The sequence below is a fragment of the Echinops telfairi genome, unplaced genomic scaffold (assembly GCF_000313985.2).
Source record: "Echinops telfairi isolate 266 unplaced genomic scaffold, ASM31398v2 ScPeMD7_5592;HRSCAF=6446, whole genome shotgun sequence".
NCBI classification, from domain to species: Eukaryota; Metazoa; Chordata; class Mammalia; order Afrosoricida; family Tenrecidae; genus Echinops; species Echinops telfairi.
Window position 1 is genome coordinate 21499427 of NW_022109491.1, and position 14441 is coordinate 21513867.

At 37.6% G+C, this 14441-nt stretch overlaps 1 protein-coding gene and 1 pseudogene across 1 annotated transcript in view; one reads left to right on the forward strand and one right to left on the reverse strand.

Moving 5' to 3' along the window:
• The window catches only part of LOC115871341, a 7352-nt pseudogene extending 5885 nt beyond the window's left edge, over nucleotides 1-1467 (reverse strand).
• Nucleotides 1468-1673: 206 nt separating this feature from the next.
• Nucleotides 1674-14441, forward strand: part of RBM39 (RNA binding motif protein 39) — a 26554-nt gene continuing 13786 nt past the window's right edge. The window contains exons 1-8 of the mRNA XM_045295517.1: nucleotides 1674-1938; nucleotides 2518-2581; nucleotides 4333-4382; nucleotides 8662-8856; nucleotides 11799-11864; nucleotides 11961-12014; nucleotides 13820-13937; nucleotides 14286-14438. Of these exons, the coding sequence (XP_045151452.1) occupies nucleotides 2531-2581; nucleotides 4333-4382; nucleotides 8662-8856; nucleotides 11799-11864; nucleotides 11961-12014; nucleotides 13820-13937; nucleotides 14286-14438 (687 nt within the window). The 5' untranslated portion in view covers nucleotides 1674-1938; nucleotides 2518-2530. The remainder of the gene's footprint in view (nucleotides 1939-2517; nucleotides 2582-4332; nucleotides 4383-8661; nucleotides 8857-11798; nucleotides 11865-11960; nucleotides 12015-13819; nucleotides 13938-14285; nucleotides 14439-14441) is intronic.

A 14441-nucleotide genomic window follows, 5' to 3' on the forward strand; every position in this document is an offset into this window, starting at 1 on the left:
GGATTCGCTGTGTTTCCAGTTCCTATCTGTAGAAGGTAGTGGTTTATAAGAGACCTTTGTAGGCCTTAAGGAGGGTAGCCTAGCAATTATATTGCCTGTTTTCATAAGCTTACCTATCCAATGTCAATCTAGATCCTGACTTACAGTGACCCTGTAGGACAGAGTAGAATTGCCCCTTTGGGCTACGGAGGTTGTACATCTTTGTTTTGTTTTTGAGGTTGTAAATCTTTACAGGAGCCGAAAACCTCATCTTTGTCCCTTGGAGAGGCTGTTAAGTTGGAACTGGTGACCTTGAGAAATAATGTGCTAGTTCAAAGTCAGTGTTGTAACAGCCATGGGAAATTATGGTGTGTCAAATTAAATTTATAGTGGTTTGTGTGTTGTTGGATGCTGAACGCTATGTCATTTCTAATACCAGCAAGGTGACCCAAAGTGACTATCCTTGCTCCTAGAGGCAAGGATGATGAAACTTAGTCTCATGTATTTTGGATATGTTATCAGGAGAGACAAAGTCCCTGGAGGAGATCACGCCACGCTTGGTAGAGGGGCAGAGAAAAAAAGGAAGGCCCTCAACAAGATGGATTGACACAGTGGCTGCAAGGAAGGGCTCAAACATAATAAGCACTTGTGTGGTTGGCTCACAACCAGGCAGTGTTTCCTTCTGTTGTACATAGATAGAGTTGTTAGGGCTCAGAACCAACTCCACAGGTCTCAACAAGAACATTATATGCTTATATATTTTTTATTTTGGAGGGAAAAATATTGTCAATGACGAAGCAACTCTTTCCTTTTTTTAAAACAGTACTGACCAAAGAGGAGAATCTCTACTCAGTCAGGAATGTTGAGGAGATAGTCCCAGGAGAAACGGGGCCATTTTGCTAGAAACCATAGCCATTATGATGTAAGTCAAGGAAGGGCAGACTATTATTTCGGGGGAAGAGATACAGAAAATTAATCAATCCATTGCCAAAAGGAATCGGTTGTTTTCCTCCTCTCAACTTTCTCCACAGCTTGTAGGGGTTTTTCGCATGTCTATAACCGAGGGCGCATGCAGCCTTCCGTGTCCAAAGAGAGGGCACTCTACTTTCTATTCCTCACTCCCTTCCACCTCTGTCCAGTGTCGCCTTCTCGGGTCTGTTTTCCCCATCGTCTTCCTCGTGAATAATCTCAATATGATTGTTGTATCAAATCGCCCGCCATGTGGCCTGGGTGCCTTATGGCGACCTTGACTACCATCTGGTGGAAGGCTCGGAGGAGGGGGAGCTGAGTTCTGAGGAGGACCCCGCATAGGAGGTAGCGTCAGGAGGCGGCGACCATCGCGACCCACTCAACGCGGCCTTTGTACCGAGATTGACAGGAAACGCACCAACGGCCTTTCCCCGAGTGGCTTGCCCAATCTCGCGAGCTTTGGACGTCAATTGAGCGGGGGAGTCCGGTGGGGGATGGGAACGTTTGTGGCGCAATCATTGCGCGAGATTGGGCCATAGTCTCTGGGCGGGTGGAGGGGGGAGGTGCGCGGTGGCTTAGTTAGATCTCGCGATGTTTCGGGGACGTCGGGCTGGCACTCGGGAAGATTCTCGCGAGAGCCCGTGCTGAAGGCTCTGTGCGTCCCCGTGTGTTTGTGTGTATGTGTATTGGTGAATGTGAGTACGGAGAAGCAGCGGCCGCCATTTCAGGGAGCTTGCGGACGCTGTCGCAGGGGAGGATCCTGAGCTGCCGAAGCCGCTGTCCTGCTGTCCCGCGCGGGCTCATTTAATTCTATTTGTTTTTTAGATTCGTTCGGGCTTAGCAGCCCTAGGAGCCCGAAATTCGGGCTGGGCGTTACCGCGGCCTGGGCCTAGCGTCTTTAACAGTAGCAACAGCGGCGGCGGCGGCGGCGGCAGTAGAAGACAATTGTTCCCGAAAACGAGCCTCACAGGAGCCCGAAAGCCCGCTCAGGTAAGGGGGCGGAGGGGATCGCGTTTTGTCTTTTGAAGGCTGAAGGGGCCCTCTGCAGGGGAGGTTTTAGTGCCGGGGGAGGTGGCGCTCCAGAACTCGGCCCCCCCGTCAGCGACCGCGCCCTTCTTTTCCGGTTGTGCGGAATCGCGGTGTGGACGGTAGCTTGGGCCCCGAGGAGGTCTCCGGTCAGCCTCTGAAAGGCATGGACTTGCCGCGACCTCCCAACATGGCGCCAGCCGAGCGCCTCCATGGCACACCGCCCCTCCCAACGGAGGGAGTTTCCCTTTGCCCCTAATATGGCAGCGCGGCTTCTGCGCGCAGAGGTGCTGTGCCAGGCCCTTGTGCTCGACGCCGCCGGCTTCCGTTCTCTCGGAGTGTATTGTAAGCTTTTTCCTTTTTTTTTTTTTTAATCAAGCTTTGGGTGTCAGAGGCATTTCAAATAACTTAAACATAAGCCAGGTCTGGTAAGTGCGTCTCAGCACCTCGGATTTTTCAGGGTTTTTTTCGGGAGTTTTGGAGGATATTCGGTAAGCGAAAATAAAGCAGAATTAACATTAACAAGTTGTGTTTTTTTCCTAGGCGTTTGGAGAAAATGGCAGACGATATTGATATTGAAGCAATGCTTGAGGCTCCTTACAAGAAGGTGAGAGGAAACATGTCTGTGAGGTTTATATATTTCTTAATTTAGCATATTCACGAAACTACTGCTGAAATGTAAACTAACCTCCCCGGAGCCCTCTTGATTTACCTTATCAGAGATGCATTACGTATAACTTACAAAAGTAAATATGTGCTATATATGTAATAATATTGTGCAGTAGTTTCACTTCAGCGTGATGAATAAATGCCCATCTATCTCTCTTTGTAGACTTGCCTAACGATATCTCACCTCTACTCCCATGAATTCACCTTTGATTCCAGTGTGAACTGTCAATCATAAGGTAGTAATTGAGTGACTTATCGCTGTACCGTGGTCCCCTAGGTAAAATGACTCAACTAAGAATTACCAGCTCCAGTTTTTGGTATAGCAAAAAGGTGAATGTAGTGGTTTGGGAAAATAGCAGGGGTCCAAGAATAACGAAGCATAACCAGTCTGGCAAGTAAATCTTGAAATACAATAACTTATCAGAAGAAATGGGAGAGATTTGATTTTTTTTTTTTAAACCTAAGACTGGTGACAGTAAATCTTAAACAGGCAGGTGGAGATCTGCTGAATTAAAGATTAATAAAATTCTTGGATCCCTGAAAAAAAATTTTTTCTAAAGCAGAAGAGGCAGTATCACAGTTTAGAGTCACTTAATGCTGTTGTACTGTTCTCTATTCCTCTTTTCCAGGCCCTGCCATAATATTTCACACTAAAAACTACAAAGGAATTATTTTGGCGAAAACTTAGTCTTTGACCCATTTCACTATAGCAGTAAAAGTAAACTGTCTTCATTCTTTCACCCTTGTTGGTGAAAATAACAGTATGCATGCATTATCTTATCACTGGTTTCACAAACTGTAAACTTTTAAGTTAGCAGTTATACTCCTATTGCTGATGTAATTAAACTTTCAAATAAACATTGCACTAAACCTTTGAAAAACAATACATTTGTTTCGTAGTGGATAGCACGACCATGTGGTACCAATTTGGATGAATTCTTGGTAGCTTTAAATAGTTGATGTAGTTTGTAATGCTTAGATTCTTTCAGAGCTACTCTTATGTTAATGTTAAGAGTCTTGTGACTTAGTTTAACATGGATGTAATTCCATGTAAACAGGTATGGAAATAGGAAATGTTTAGGTTGGACTGGTGGATTATTAATTGACTTTCTTGGGTTCTTGGGAGTCAACATTACTAAAGCAGTGTGAATCCCTGTTTGCTTCAGGGCGAGATGTGTGACAGAGGTGGCATCAAGCTCTTACAGTCCCAACCCTCCAACGGAAATGGGCGAAGATCTCAGGAATGGCATCGGTCACAGGAAATCGATAGTGGCTGGCTGCTAGCATGGCCACTTGGGGCTTAGGCAGAAATAGAGCCATGGTACTGACCAAAGGGACCATAGCACACGGAGAAAAAAAAACTCAAAACAGGACTTCGTTCATGTCTTACAGAAGTTTTATTTAACCACTTCAACAATGTAAATCTGATTAATATCTAAAATATGTAAGAATATAATTTGACATGTTAATGTGAAAACCTTTTTTTTTTGTATTTCAATGATTTAACTAAGCAACAAAGTGGTTAAACACACCCATCTAAATTTTTTCATAGCCTTCCATTTCAAACTATAAATAAGTAATTAGTTTTAAAATTGTTTTGTATTTTCTTATTCCTATTCCCTTTACCCTTTGACAACTTGAAATGTTTCCACTTCGTCCTCATGATGTTCTTCTATCAACCCTGCTTAGGATGAGAACAAGTTGAGCAGTGCTAATGGCCATGAAGAACGTAGCAAAAAGTAAGTTTAAACATTGGCTGTGGGGGTGGGTGAGGGAGGAGATTTCTGTGATTGAGGTGTGTTAGATTCTGTGCCTGTGTCTAAAGTATCAAACCATAGATTTTCAATGACTTTTTTCTGCCCTGGGGTTTAGGGGTGGGAAAAAGCAGCAGGCTCTTTTAGAAGCCTGGCTCTTCTTTTATGGATAAGAAACTTTTTGCTTTCGAATGATGAGCTCTTAGACTTAATATTAGGATATAGTTGAAAAGTCTTTTTAGAGACATACTCCCCAAGTTCATCTGAGTTCTGTATTTTAAGTTTGCCTTTTGTCTTAAATTTGACAACTTCGGCTTAATATTTCGTGTTGTCGTCTCCCTTCAAACCCCCCCTTCCAAAAAAAAACAAACAACCCAAAACAACAATACACTGAACATAAAAGGGTAAGAAAAGTTAAATGAGAAAAGGTAATAAACAGGCCAATGAAAGCAATTTGGCCTCCTAAAGGAGCCAGAACTGATTCACTTCTTGGTACTTAAAGGCCCTTTTTGTAATAATGTTTCAGACTCAAATTTGTGGCTCTCATGTTTTAACGTATTTTAAACTTGACCAAGCTTAATATTGTGAGAATAGAGTTTTACAAAGTTGAATGCTTGTGTAACTTAATTGAGTTAATTGAATAATCCAAAATTGAAATCTCTGTTGTAAGCTAATACAGAATGCAATAAATAAAATTTACTTCGTTTAATCCAGATCCGCTTTCTAAGGTTGAATACTATCAATTTTGTAGGTTTCATTTCACCTCTCAGACAATGACTCTTATTTAATGTGGTCATGAGTATTATTTCATTAGCCTGTTATGTTACATTAAAACATTTTGTCATGTTCATACTCCATATGAAAAATGATTTTAAAAGAATCTTGGTTCTTTAACTTTTTTCTACTAAGAGCTCAAAGTGCTTTGTAATATACTAACCTCATGCATCCTCACAACTGTTTTGGGTAGGTTGATAAAATTTCATTAAAATGACAAAATGTTGGATTGGGTTTTTTGATATTATCAAACTGGTATTAAGATTTCCAGAAGCTACCAGTGTATGGTACAGCAATAGATTTAAAAATTGTCTATATTCCAGCACAAGCTTGGTTGGGAGTCTGATAAGTTTCTCGAAAGTTACAAGGGACGTGGGAATTGGATTTGGATTCTTCTTGAACTATGGTCCTAGGTGATTTTAAAAATTGCAGTGTTTATATTATCTCGTTTTAGACCTTTTTCCAAAATGAGATTTTTGATAGAGTTTGTGTAACTGGAGTTACACAGGAACCTAGGAAGTGGCTTGTAAACTGATACTTCCCTAAATGATGGTGTGCATTAAGCATAAATAAAGATTTCACATAAGGTTGAAAATGAAGGGTATATATTTTGAGGCCTTGTGCCTTGTTTTGCTGTGTTATTTTCAGATGTTATACCTTGCTACTCATTCATATATATCCCCTCATTTGATCCTTGTTTTCATTCAGCATGCAAGCTTAAGACTACTTTGCTTTCTGAATCATAGAGGAAATTGAGGAACAAGTTAAAGTTGATATTCAGTGGCATGCAATATAAATAAAGGGCCTTATGAAACTGATATAATTGGACAATTGATTGTAAGCTTTATAAGTATTCCCAATTGCAACCGTTATTTACCTTTTAAAATGTAGAAAATATTTTTTCAGACTTCTTATAGTTGATTATTTGCTCAATTGGGAACTTTTCAATTTTGTGAAGAGAATTTATCTTTGAAATTAAGTTATTGGGGGGGATTATATTTAAGGTTAGATAAAATATAAAAGCGAAAATAATCTGTGCTATAGTATTCAGTATAAAGTAAAGATTGTAACCAAAGATTCCATGTTGTGTTTTTCATTTTGAACTTTTAAAAGTGTTTGGTATATAGTTTTAAAGGCACATTCTGAGAAATTGGGAGTTGTCTATTAGAATATATGTTTTCTATGTAAAAAGTTATTCTGATTAACACAATCGATTCCCAGTAAGATTAATAAGAACTAGGTCTTAATGTATTGCAAATTGGTTGCCTGATAACAAACTGGGGAAGAGCTACTACTGTGAGTATGGCAGAACCACAAAACTTGAAATAGTGGGCTTGCCTTCATTAGACTATTGTTTGTAAGTGTAACCAGGTTTACAAAGACTAAACTATAAGCATCCACCTAGTTAAGTTCTTCAGTGAATTAGCCCCCCCCCAAAAAGGGATGGCGTCTTTAATGGCAACAGTTAAAATATATTGGCTACTGTGGTGTGGATTTTCTATACATTTTGGAATAAATGACTTTTCTATTTTTTTCTTATTTTCCAGAATGCTTTGCATTTAAATTTTAGATCTTCTTACATGGAAGAGGTCAAATCCAGTTATAGCAAAACACCTTTACAGCAGAGGCCATATAACCCAAAAGTCCAAAGGCCCAGCCCAGTGGACCATTTACTTCAATGATGTTCAGTACAAAATTCCACTGCCACTAAAGAGTTTGGAAAGTCCCTTTTAAAGTTGTAACAGGATTTGACTTATTAGTGTGGATTTTAATAACCTTTCTGTAGTCAAACTATTACATGTTCTTTGAAGCTGGAATTTGTTAGAGAAGTATACTGGTTTCTTCAAGTTTTACCTTTGTTTGGTCTTTTATGCAGATGATTCTATTTTTGAATGTTTTAGTATGCTGTCGTAGGCAAGCTGTCTTTTTACCTCTCTGGGGTTGCCTTCAGATGTGGGTGGGGATTCACTTATGAAAAGTCCTAGGAAGATCTCACAGATCTCGCCATCCAGTTTCTGAGTCCTCTGGCAGAATCAGTGCCCCACGGTCTGTTAGGGAGGTTGGCTGCCTCTCTGCTGTGGGCTATTTATGAGCAGAGCAAAAAACTTTTTCATCTTTATGGATGATACGGTTACTTTTTTACACTTTCCCCTAATTGAATTACTTAAATGTAGGGCTTTTGGTTTTGGTTACTCAGAATTCTTTCACTTAAGAGGTAATAGTGTCAAGTTTTTCCGGTGGCAAAGTTAGAATGTTGCCTGCTGTCTTTTAGGCATTGCTTTGATAATTTCTATAATAATGATGAGTGTAGCCTAATTTTCTGACAGTCAGGTGGATTATCTTGAAATTTTAGACAAGTTTCTGCCTCCTTGGAAAGCTCTACATCTCCTTGTGATTGGAGTGTGGGTTTCAAGATTCCAGAAGGTGGGTGTCTTCATTTTCTATTTTCAATGCACTCTAAGATGACCTGCTTACAGGTTCTCTGAGGCAGACCTCACTTGCTGTTGTGCTAATGATGTTTTTGATAAGGACTAGCTAATTAAATTTCCAAATAATTTTGAAGTGTCAGAATGTTGAATGATCATTCAGCCGCTACAGATTGACATTTTAGTGGAATAACTATTTTGAAATGTCTTTGAATCTATATGGAAATATCTGAAGGCACCTCTGAAATTATGGGTGATAAGAGGTAATTATGAAATGGTGGTATACAGGATAGAATGCACAAATGAATAGAAAGATACTGACTGGCTCTTTTTCAGAGTTAATTTTTGGTAAGATTTATAAAGGTGTGGATTCTTGTTTTTGATTACCACCCACAGGCTTTGTAAAACTGGTTTAAAAACTGCATACTCCATTTCCTGCTGTAGTCCCTATGAAATAAAGCATTCGAAATGGTCTAAGGATTCTGAAATTGCATTCTATTGCATTAGTTCTTAATAGCCTTTGTCATTTTATTCTGCTTGGGAGAATAAAAGGATGATTAGATGGCACTTGCACAACTTTAAATATTCTGTTTTTGGGTGGGTCAAAATAGGTTTACTTAACATTAATATATTAATAGACATGAACTGCATAATAGTGAGTACATTTTAACTGATTTTGTGATCTCAATGACTAGTATTTATTGGCCTGTCCTATCACTGGTCAAGTTTTCTGTGTAAGTTGAGGTTTTGATATATATGCCAGCAAGTTCTCCTTAAAATTGATACCCCAGAGATGATGGCGATCCCTACTGTTATGGGATCATCCCTCCTCTACTGTTATGGGATAGTCCCTCTAAAATACTTCTCAGCGACTAGCTTTTAGCAGTAAAGGCAAAAGTTGGGTGTTGGCTTATTGTATTTGGAATTTTTAAAGAGTTACAAGTGTACCACTATGTGATTGTAAACATAAGAAAATTTACAAAAGGATAAATTTCTGACCACAAACAGAAGTAAATCTTAATGGATTCCTCAAAAGTAAATAATGGTAATTTTTTTCTTTGTAGGAGGAAAAAAAGCAAGAGCAGAAGTCGTAGTCATGAGAGGAAGAGAAGCAAAAGTAAGGAACGGAAACGAAGTAGAGATAGAGAAAGGAAAAAGAGCAAAAGCCGTGAAAGGAAGCGAAGTAGAAGCAAAGAAAGGAGGCGGAGTCGCTCAAGAAGTCGAGATCGCAGATTCAGAGGCCGCTACAGAAGTCCTTAGTATGTACTTAAAATAATGATGAGTTTGGTTAGAAATAGCAACTCAAATTGAGATTTGAATTGTAAAATTAGATCTTTAATTTTATTTGGTTAGAAGGTAAACCAAGTTACATTGGCGTTTGAAAGACAGTAAAATAATTACAGGTAACTTGTTTTACTAAAGCTTTTATTGTTAGTCCATCTAAATATTTTAATTTTATACAAAATATTCTAGTTTTACAACAGTACAGATTTGATGATTTTTATAGCTAGATAGAATTCAGATCCGAATATTTAAACAATAAAGGTGTGTTCTTTATTGAATATATTTAACAAACTTTGATGGTTTCTCTCAGGCTCTCGTCAACAGAAACACCTTGATAGGTTTATTGTAGGTTACTTAACAAACTTTGGTGCTTTCTCTCAGGCTCTCTGTCAACAGAAACACCCTGATAGGTTTATTGTATGTTACTTGATAATTTTGGGGCTAATTACATGCTACAATTCTCTATTGATAGATATATAGTAAATGAAAAGTGCTCTGAAAATCAAAATGTAAATTTTAATGTTATTAAAAATGAGTTGGAATTTAGATGACATAAACGTACAGATTCGTTAAAGTCATAGACAATTATATTAGCAACTTGGAAAGAACCTATTTATAAAACCTAATTAAAGAGAATAGCAATCCTCTTTTAAACAATCCTAATGGTAAACCATTTTGGAATATGTTCAGATTTCTAGCCTTAAACTTGAATGCTTAAGAGCATGGAGTTCTAGACAAAACAGACATGAATCAGTTACTGACAGGTTACTTACACTTCTAACCTTTTATTATCTTACTCTTTTAAGACAGGGAAATATCTATCAGACAAGTTATCAATGAAAAGCGATTATAAGTAAATGACTTAGATTGATTGTGTTCATTAAATGATTAGTAGTCATTAAACCAGTGTTTAACTGGTTTGTTTTTGCCCCGCTTTGTTTTTTACTTCAAAATAAGATATGTGCAGTGTGCATAGGAATTTGTTCATAGTTGTTGTTTTTTTTAACTATAGTCCTGCTTTAAACACGTAGGAGTTGTTAGCACTTTGAGTTCTGAGCCTGACTCATTTTTAAAATATAAAGAGTGAACTATTAGTTTCTCAGGTTCCTCTTGTCATATTATTCTATAAATATTAAAGGTGAAAAGCACAATGCTGGTTCTGAATTTTCAATTTTAAATGTTTTAATTCTCAGCTTTTTGTCAAAGAAATTTTGAGATTTTCCACATTCATAAGTTGGATTTAAAAAATCTTACCACAGTGAACTACATGGGTTGATTACTAAATTAAGAATACTGTTAACTCTTGACTGAGAGATATCTGAAATCTATCTACTTGTGTTACTATCCCAGTCTTATTTTAAAATTATTAGTGCTTATAAATATGAAAGAAACTAGTAGGGGTTTGTTTGAACGTCTTAATTAAGCCTATAGAGGGTATATATACTTTTTGAAATACAAACAGCTTTATTGATGATAACATCAGAGTCCAGTAGTTTAACATCTAGAAAATAATTGCATCACCAATTTCAGAACATTTTCTTCCTTGCACTCATTATTAGCTCCTCAATCGTCCCTTTCTAACCTCTCCCCTACCGTAGCCCCAAGAAACTATTAAGCCAGTTTGTGTCTCTAATGATTTAATTATCCTAGATTCCATATAGAAAACAAAAACCAGTAATACATGAAAGAAGCCCATTGGTAGCCTATGTGATCCAAGTATTGAAGACAACTGGATTTTATTGTATTAAATGTTCTGAGATCCCAGTTTACAAAACGTATGGATGACACTGAAAGCCCAAAATCCATTTGCAGATTCCCCTCTAGTAAATCCCATTGACCACTGACTAAGATGTGATTAGCTTTGTTATCAGAAGGCATTGGAAAGTGGATTGATGCAGATAAAGTTAAATTTAAGTTTTGACACATTATTCCTTTGACCCATTTAAAATTTTAGTTTTTATTTTCTATACTTAATTGCTAGTCAAAATTGCAAAAGACCTGTGTTTAAGTACTTTTACCTGAACCTCCTTGAATTTTTTAGGTAGGTGTATAGGCTCGGGAAATTAATCCAAATGTGGATCACAGACTGACATTTTTCATTTTGCCTACCTTTCTGGAATATGAATTTAGGATGAGTACTTAGGAACATTGGCTTGTCCCCTTAAACTTAGTCTGGTCTTTAAAAATAAAAAATAAAAAGGTGATTATGAAGAATTTGTGAACCTGTACTAAATATTTTACTAAACAATCCTTTGGCATAGTAAATTGATGTATAATGCACAATTTGGCATGTTAGTGGGAAAATTCCAAGTTTCATGACTAAAGAATTACTTCCTTTAGTTTAACAATAAGGCCTTGACTGGGTAGTTTTAGAAGATAGTTATTCCAATTAAAAAATATGTTCATTTGTGGTTTTTTAAGGCCCTAAAGAAAAATTAGGGCTATTTCATATGAATGCATATATCCCATTAATAGAATTTTTCATGTATTTATATACTCCTATTTGAAGAAGAATACAATTACACACACAAGATTGTTAGCCCTAGTTACTGCTAGTGTGAGATAATAGGGGCACTAGCCAAGTTAAAACAATTTTTTAATCATTAAAATTTTCATAGATGTCAACAATATTTTAGAATAAAATTAGATATGAGCATTTTCAGAATCATAAAATTCTTTATGGCTATAACCTTTGGCCGTGGCACCTTTCAGTGCTCCAGGATAGATAAATTAGGATGGCAGCTAGCATGGGATAGTGGTAATTAAAATAATTTTTTCCACTTAAATTGTGGGAAAGATAAACCGCCTGAAAAATGTTAAGCTTGCTGGAGCGTATTAACGTAATAGTAGCGTATTAACATAATAGTAGCAAGGCCCTAAATCTGTAACTACTGTGATTTTTGTGTCTCCTTTTTAGCTCCGGACCAAAATTTAACAGTGCCATCCGAGGAAAGATTGGGTTGCCTCATAGCATCAAATTAAGGTTTCTAAACATACTTCTGAATTGTTTAAATTGATTTTCAAGAGATCAGTGTTGTGTACTTGTGTTGCTTATTTCTGAAACTTTGAAATTTTACAGCAGACGACGTTCCCGAAGCAAAAGTCCATTCAGAAAAGACAAGAGCCCTGTCAGGTAACTATACTCTTCTTCTCAAGCTAAATGTAATTTGTAACTTACAAATATCTTGCTTATTTGTAAATTTTATTGTAAATTTTGACTTTTCTGGTTTATTATATATGACTATATTATATATGTTACATATGACATGACATTTATATATGACACTTAGCTTAATTTTTTTTTTTTAACTATACATCTCTCAAACTAGCCCGGATGGCATAGTGAGATTAAAATAGATGGTTTGGGGCTGCTAATAGAAAGGTGAGAGTTTATAAACTCAGCAGATCTGAAATGATTATATTATCTTTCTGTTAAAAAAATACTCGTCATTAGTAAACCATTTTGATTCTGGAATCATTTTTGTTCTTAAATTGGTAGCATTCTTTATCATCATCTGTGGCTTCCCTTCAAGGGCATCTTTTATCTTTGACAGTTTTCTTTCCTTTTTTTTTTTTTAAGCATTTTATTAGGGGCTCATACTATTATCACAATCCATACACACATCAATTGTGTAAAGTGCATTTGTACTTCATTCTCAAAACATTTTCTCTCCACTTAAACCCCCAACATTAGGTCCTCATTTTTCCCCTCCCTCCCCGCTCTCCCCTCCCTCATGAGCCCTTGATAGTTTATAAATTGGTATTTTGTCCGACATCTCCCCTCATCCCCTTTTCTGTTGTCCATCTCCCAGGGAGGAGGTCACACATAGTCCCTTGTAATCGGTTCCCTCCTTCCTACCCACTCTTCCTCCACCCTCCCTGTTTCGCCACTTACACCACTGGTCCTGTAGGGCTCATCCGCCCTGGATTCCCTGTGTTTTCAGTTCCTATCTGTACCAGTATACCTCCTCTGGTCTAGCCAGACTTGCAAGGTCGAATTCTAATCATGGTAGTGGCTCCTCTCCTCCCCGAGACCCCTCTGCAAGGGGATCTCCAGTGGCCTACTAATGGGCTTTGGGTCTCTACTCCGCACTCCCCCCATCATTCACTATGGTAGGATTTTTTGTTGTGATGATGCCTTATACTGATCCCTTCGACACCTCGTGGTTGCATAGGTTGGTGTGCTTCTTCCATGTGGGCTTTGTTGCTTCTGAGCTTGATGGCCGCTTGATTACCTTCAAGCCTTTAAGACCCCAGACGCTATACTTTTTGATAGCCGGGCACCATCAGCTTTCTTCACCACATTTGCTTATGCACCCATTTGTCTTCAGTGACATGTTCGACACCTCGTGATCACACAGGCTGATCTGTTGTTCCATGTGGGCTTTGTTGCTTCTGAGCTAGATGGCCGCTTGTTTACCGACAGTTTTCTATGTCGTAATTTTATTGTAGAATTCCAGGATTCACTGAAAATGAAAACTTTGTAGTTTTAAAAGTTTCAACATATTGAGGCTTTTTTATAGATGATTTCTCATAAGAAAAATGTTTTATAGATAAAGCATGATTTTGTTTAAAAAAATCAATACCTAGGAAGTCCAGACACGTGCTTCATACCCATCCCAAAAGCATGTTTAAACTTAGTTTTGTTGGGTAGGTGCTATTTTTCTATGATAACTTATTTTCATTATATTTAAAATCATGTATTATGCTGTCTCTGATCACTTATGATTCTTCATTTTATGGTCTGGGCAGTGTGGCTAGGTAGGGATTATTTTGTAAGACGTCATTGAACTATCAGGCTTCAATTAATTAACCTTTTAGTAAAATGTCCATCTTTTAGGGGGATAACAATGGTTTTTCTCTTGGTACTTTGGAAATTAAGATTGTCTTAAACAGTCAAGATCAGCTTTGAAATTGGATTCTTCTATTTTATTTTAGGGAACCTATTGATAATTTAACTCCTGAAGAAAGAGATGCCAGGACAGTTTTCTGCATGCAGCTGGCAGCAAGAATTCGGCCAAGGGATTTGGAAGAATTTTTCTCTACAGTTGGAAAGGTAATCTTTAGGAACAATAGAAATGTGGAGAATGGCATACAATTTTAATTGTCAGTAAGTTTAGGAAGAAAATTCCTTAGCATAAATTACTGGACGTTAATGGTATTGGAATTGTTGTTTGTCCTACACAGAAGTAGGCTTCAATTTTTTTTCCATAAATTTATATAACATTTTTTACTGCATTTTAAAATGACACCTGTAAGTAGTTTTTAAAATAGATAACATATAAAGGGACCTAGTGTTTCCATGGAAACAGTATAATCATAATAGTGAATTTTTGTAGGGATTCATAAGCCTCTTGGTTACTGTTGGAATTAGGACTGAGAATTTTGTGTTGTGTCTTTTTAGGTTCGTGATGTGAGGATGATTTCGGATAGAAATTCAAGACGTTCCAAAGGAATTGCTTATGTGGAGTTTGTTGATGTCAGTTCAGTGCCTCTAGCTATAGGATTAACTGGCCAGCGTGTCTTAGGTGTGCCAATCATCGTACAAGCATCACAGGTA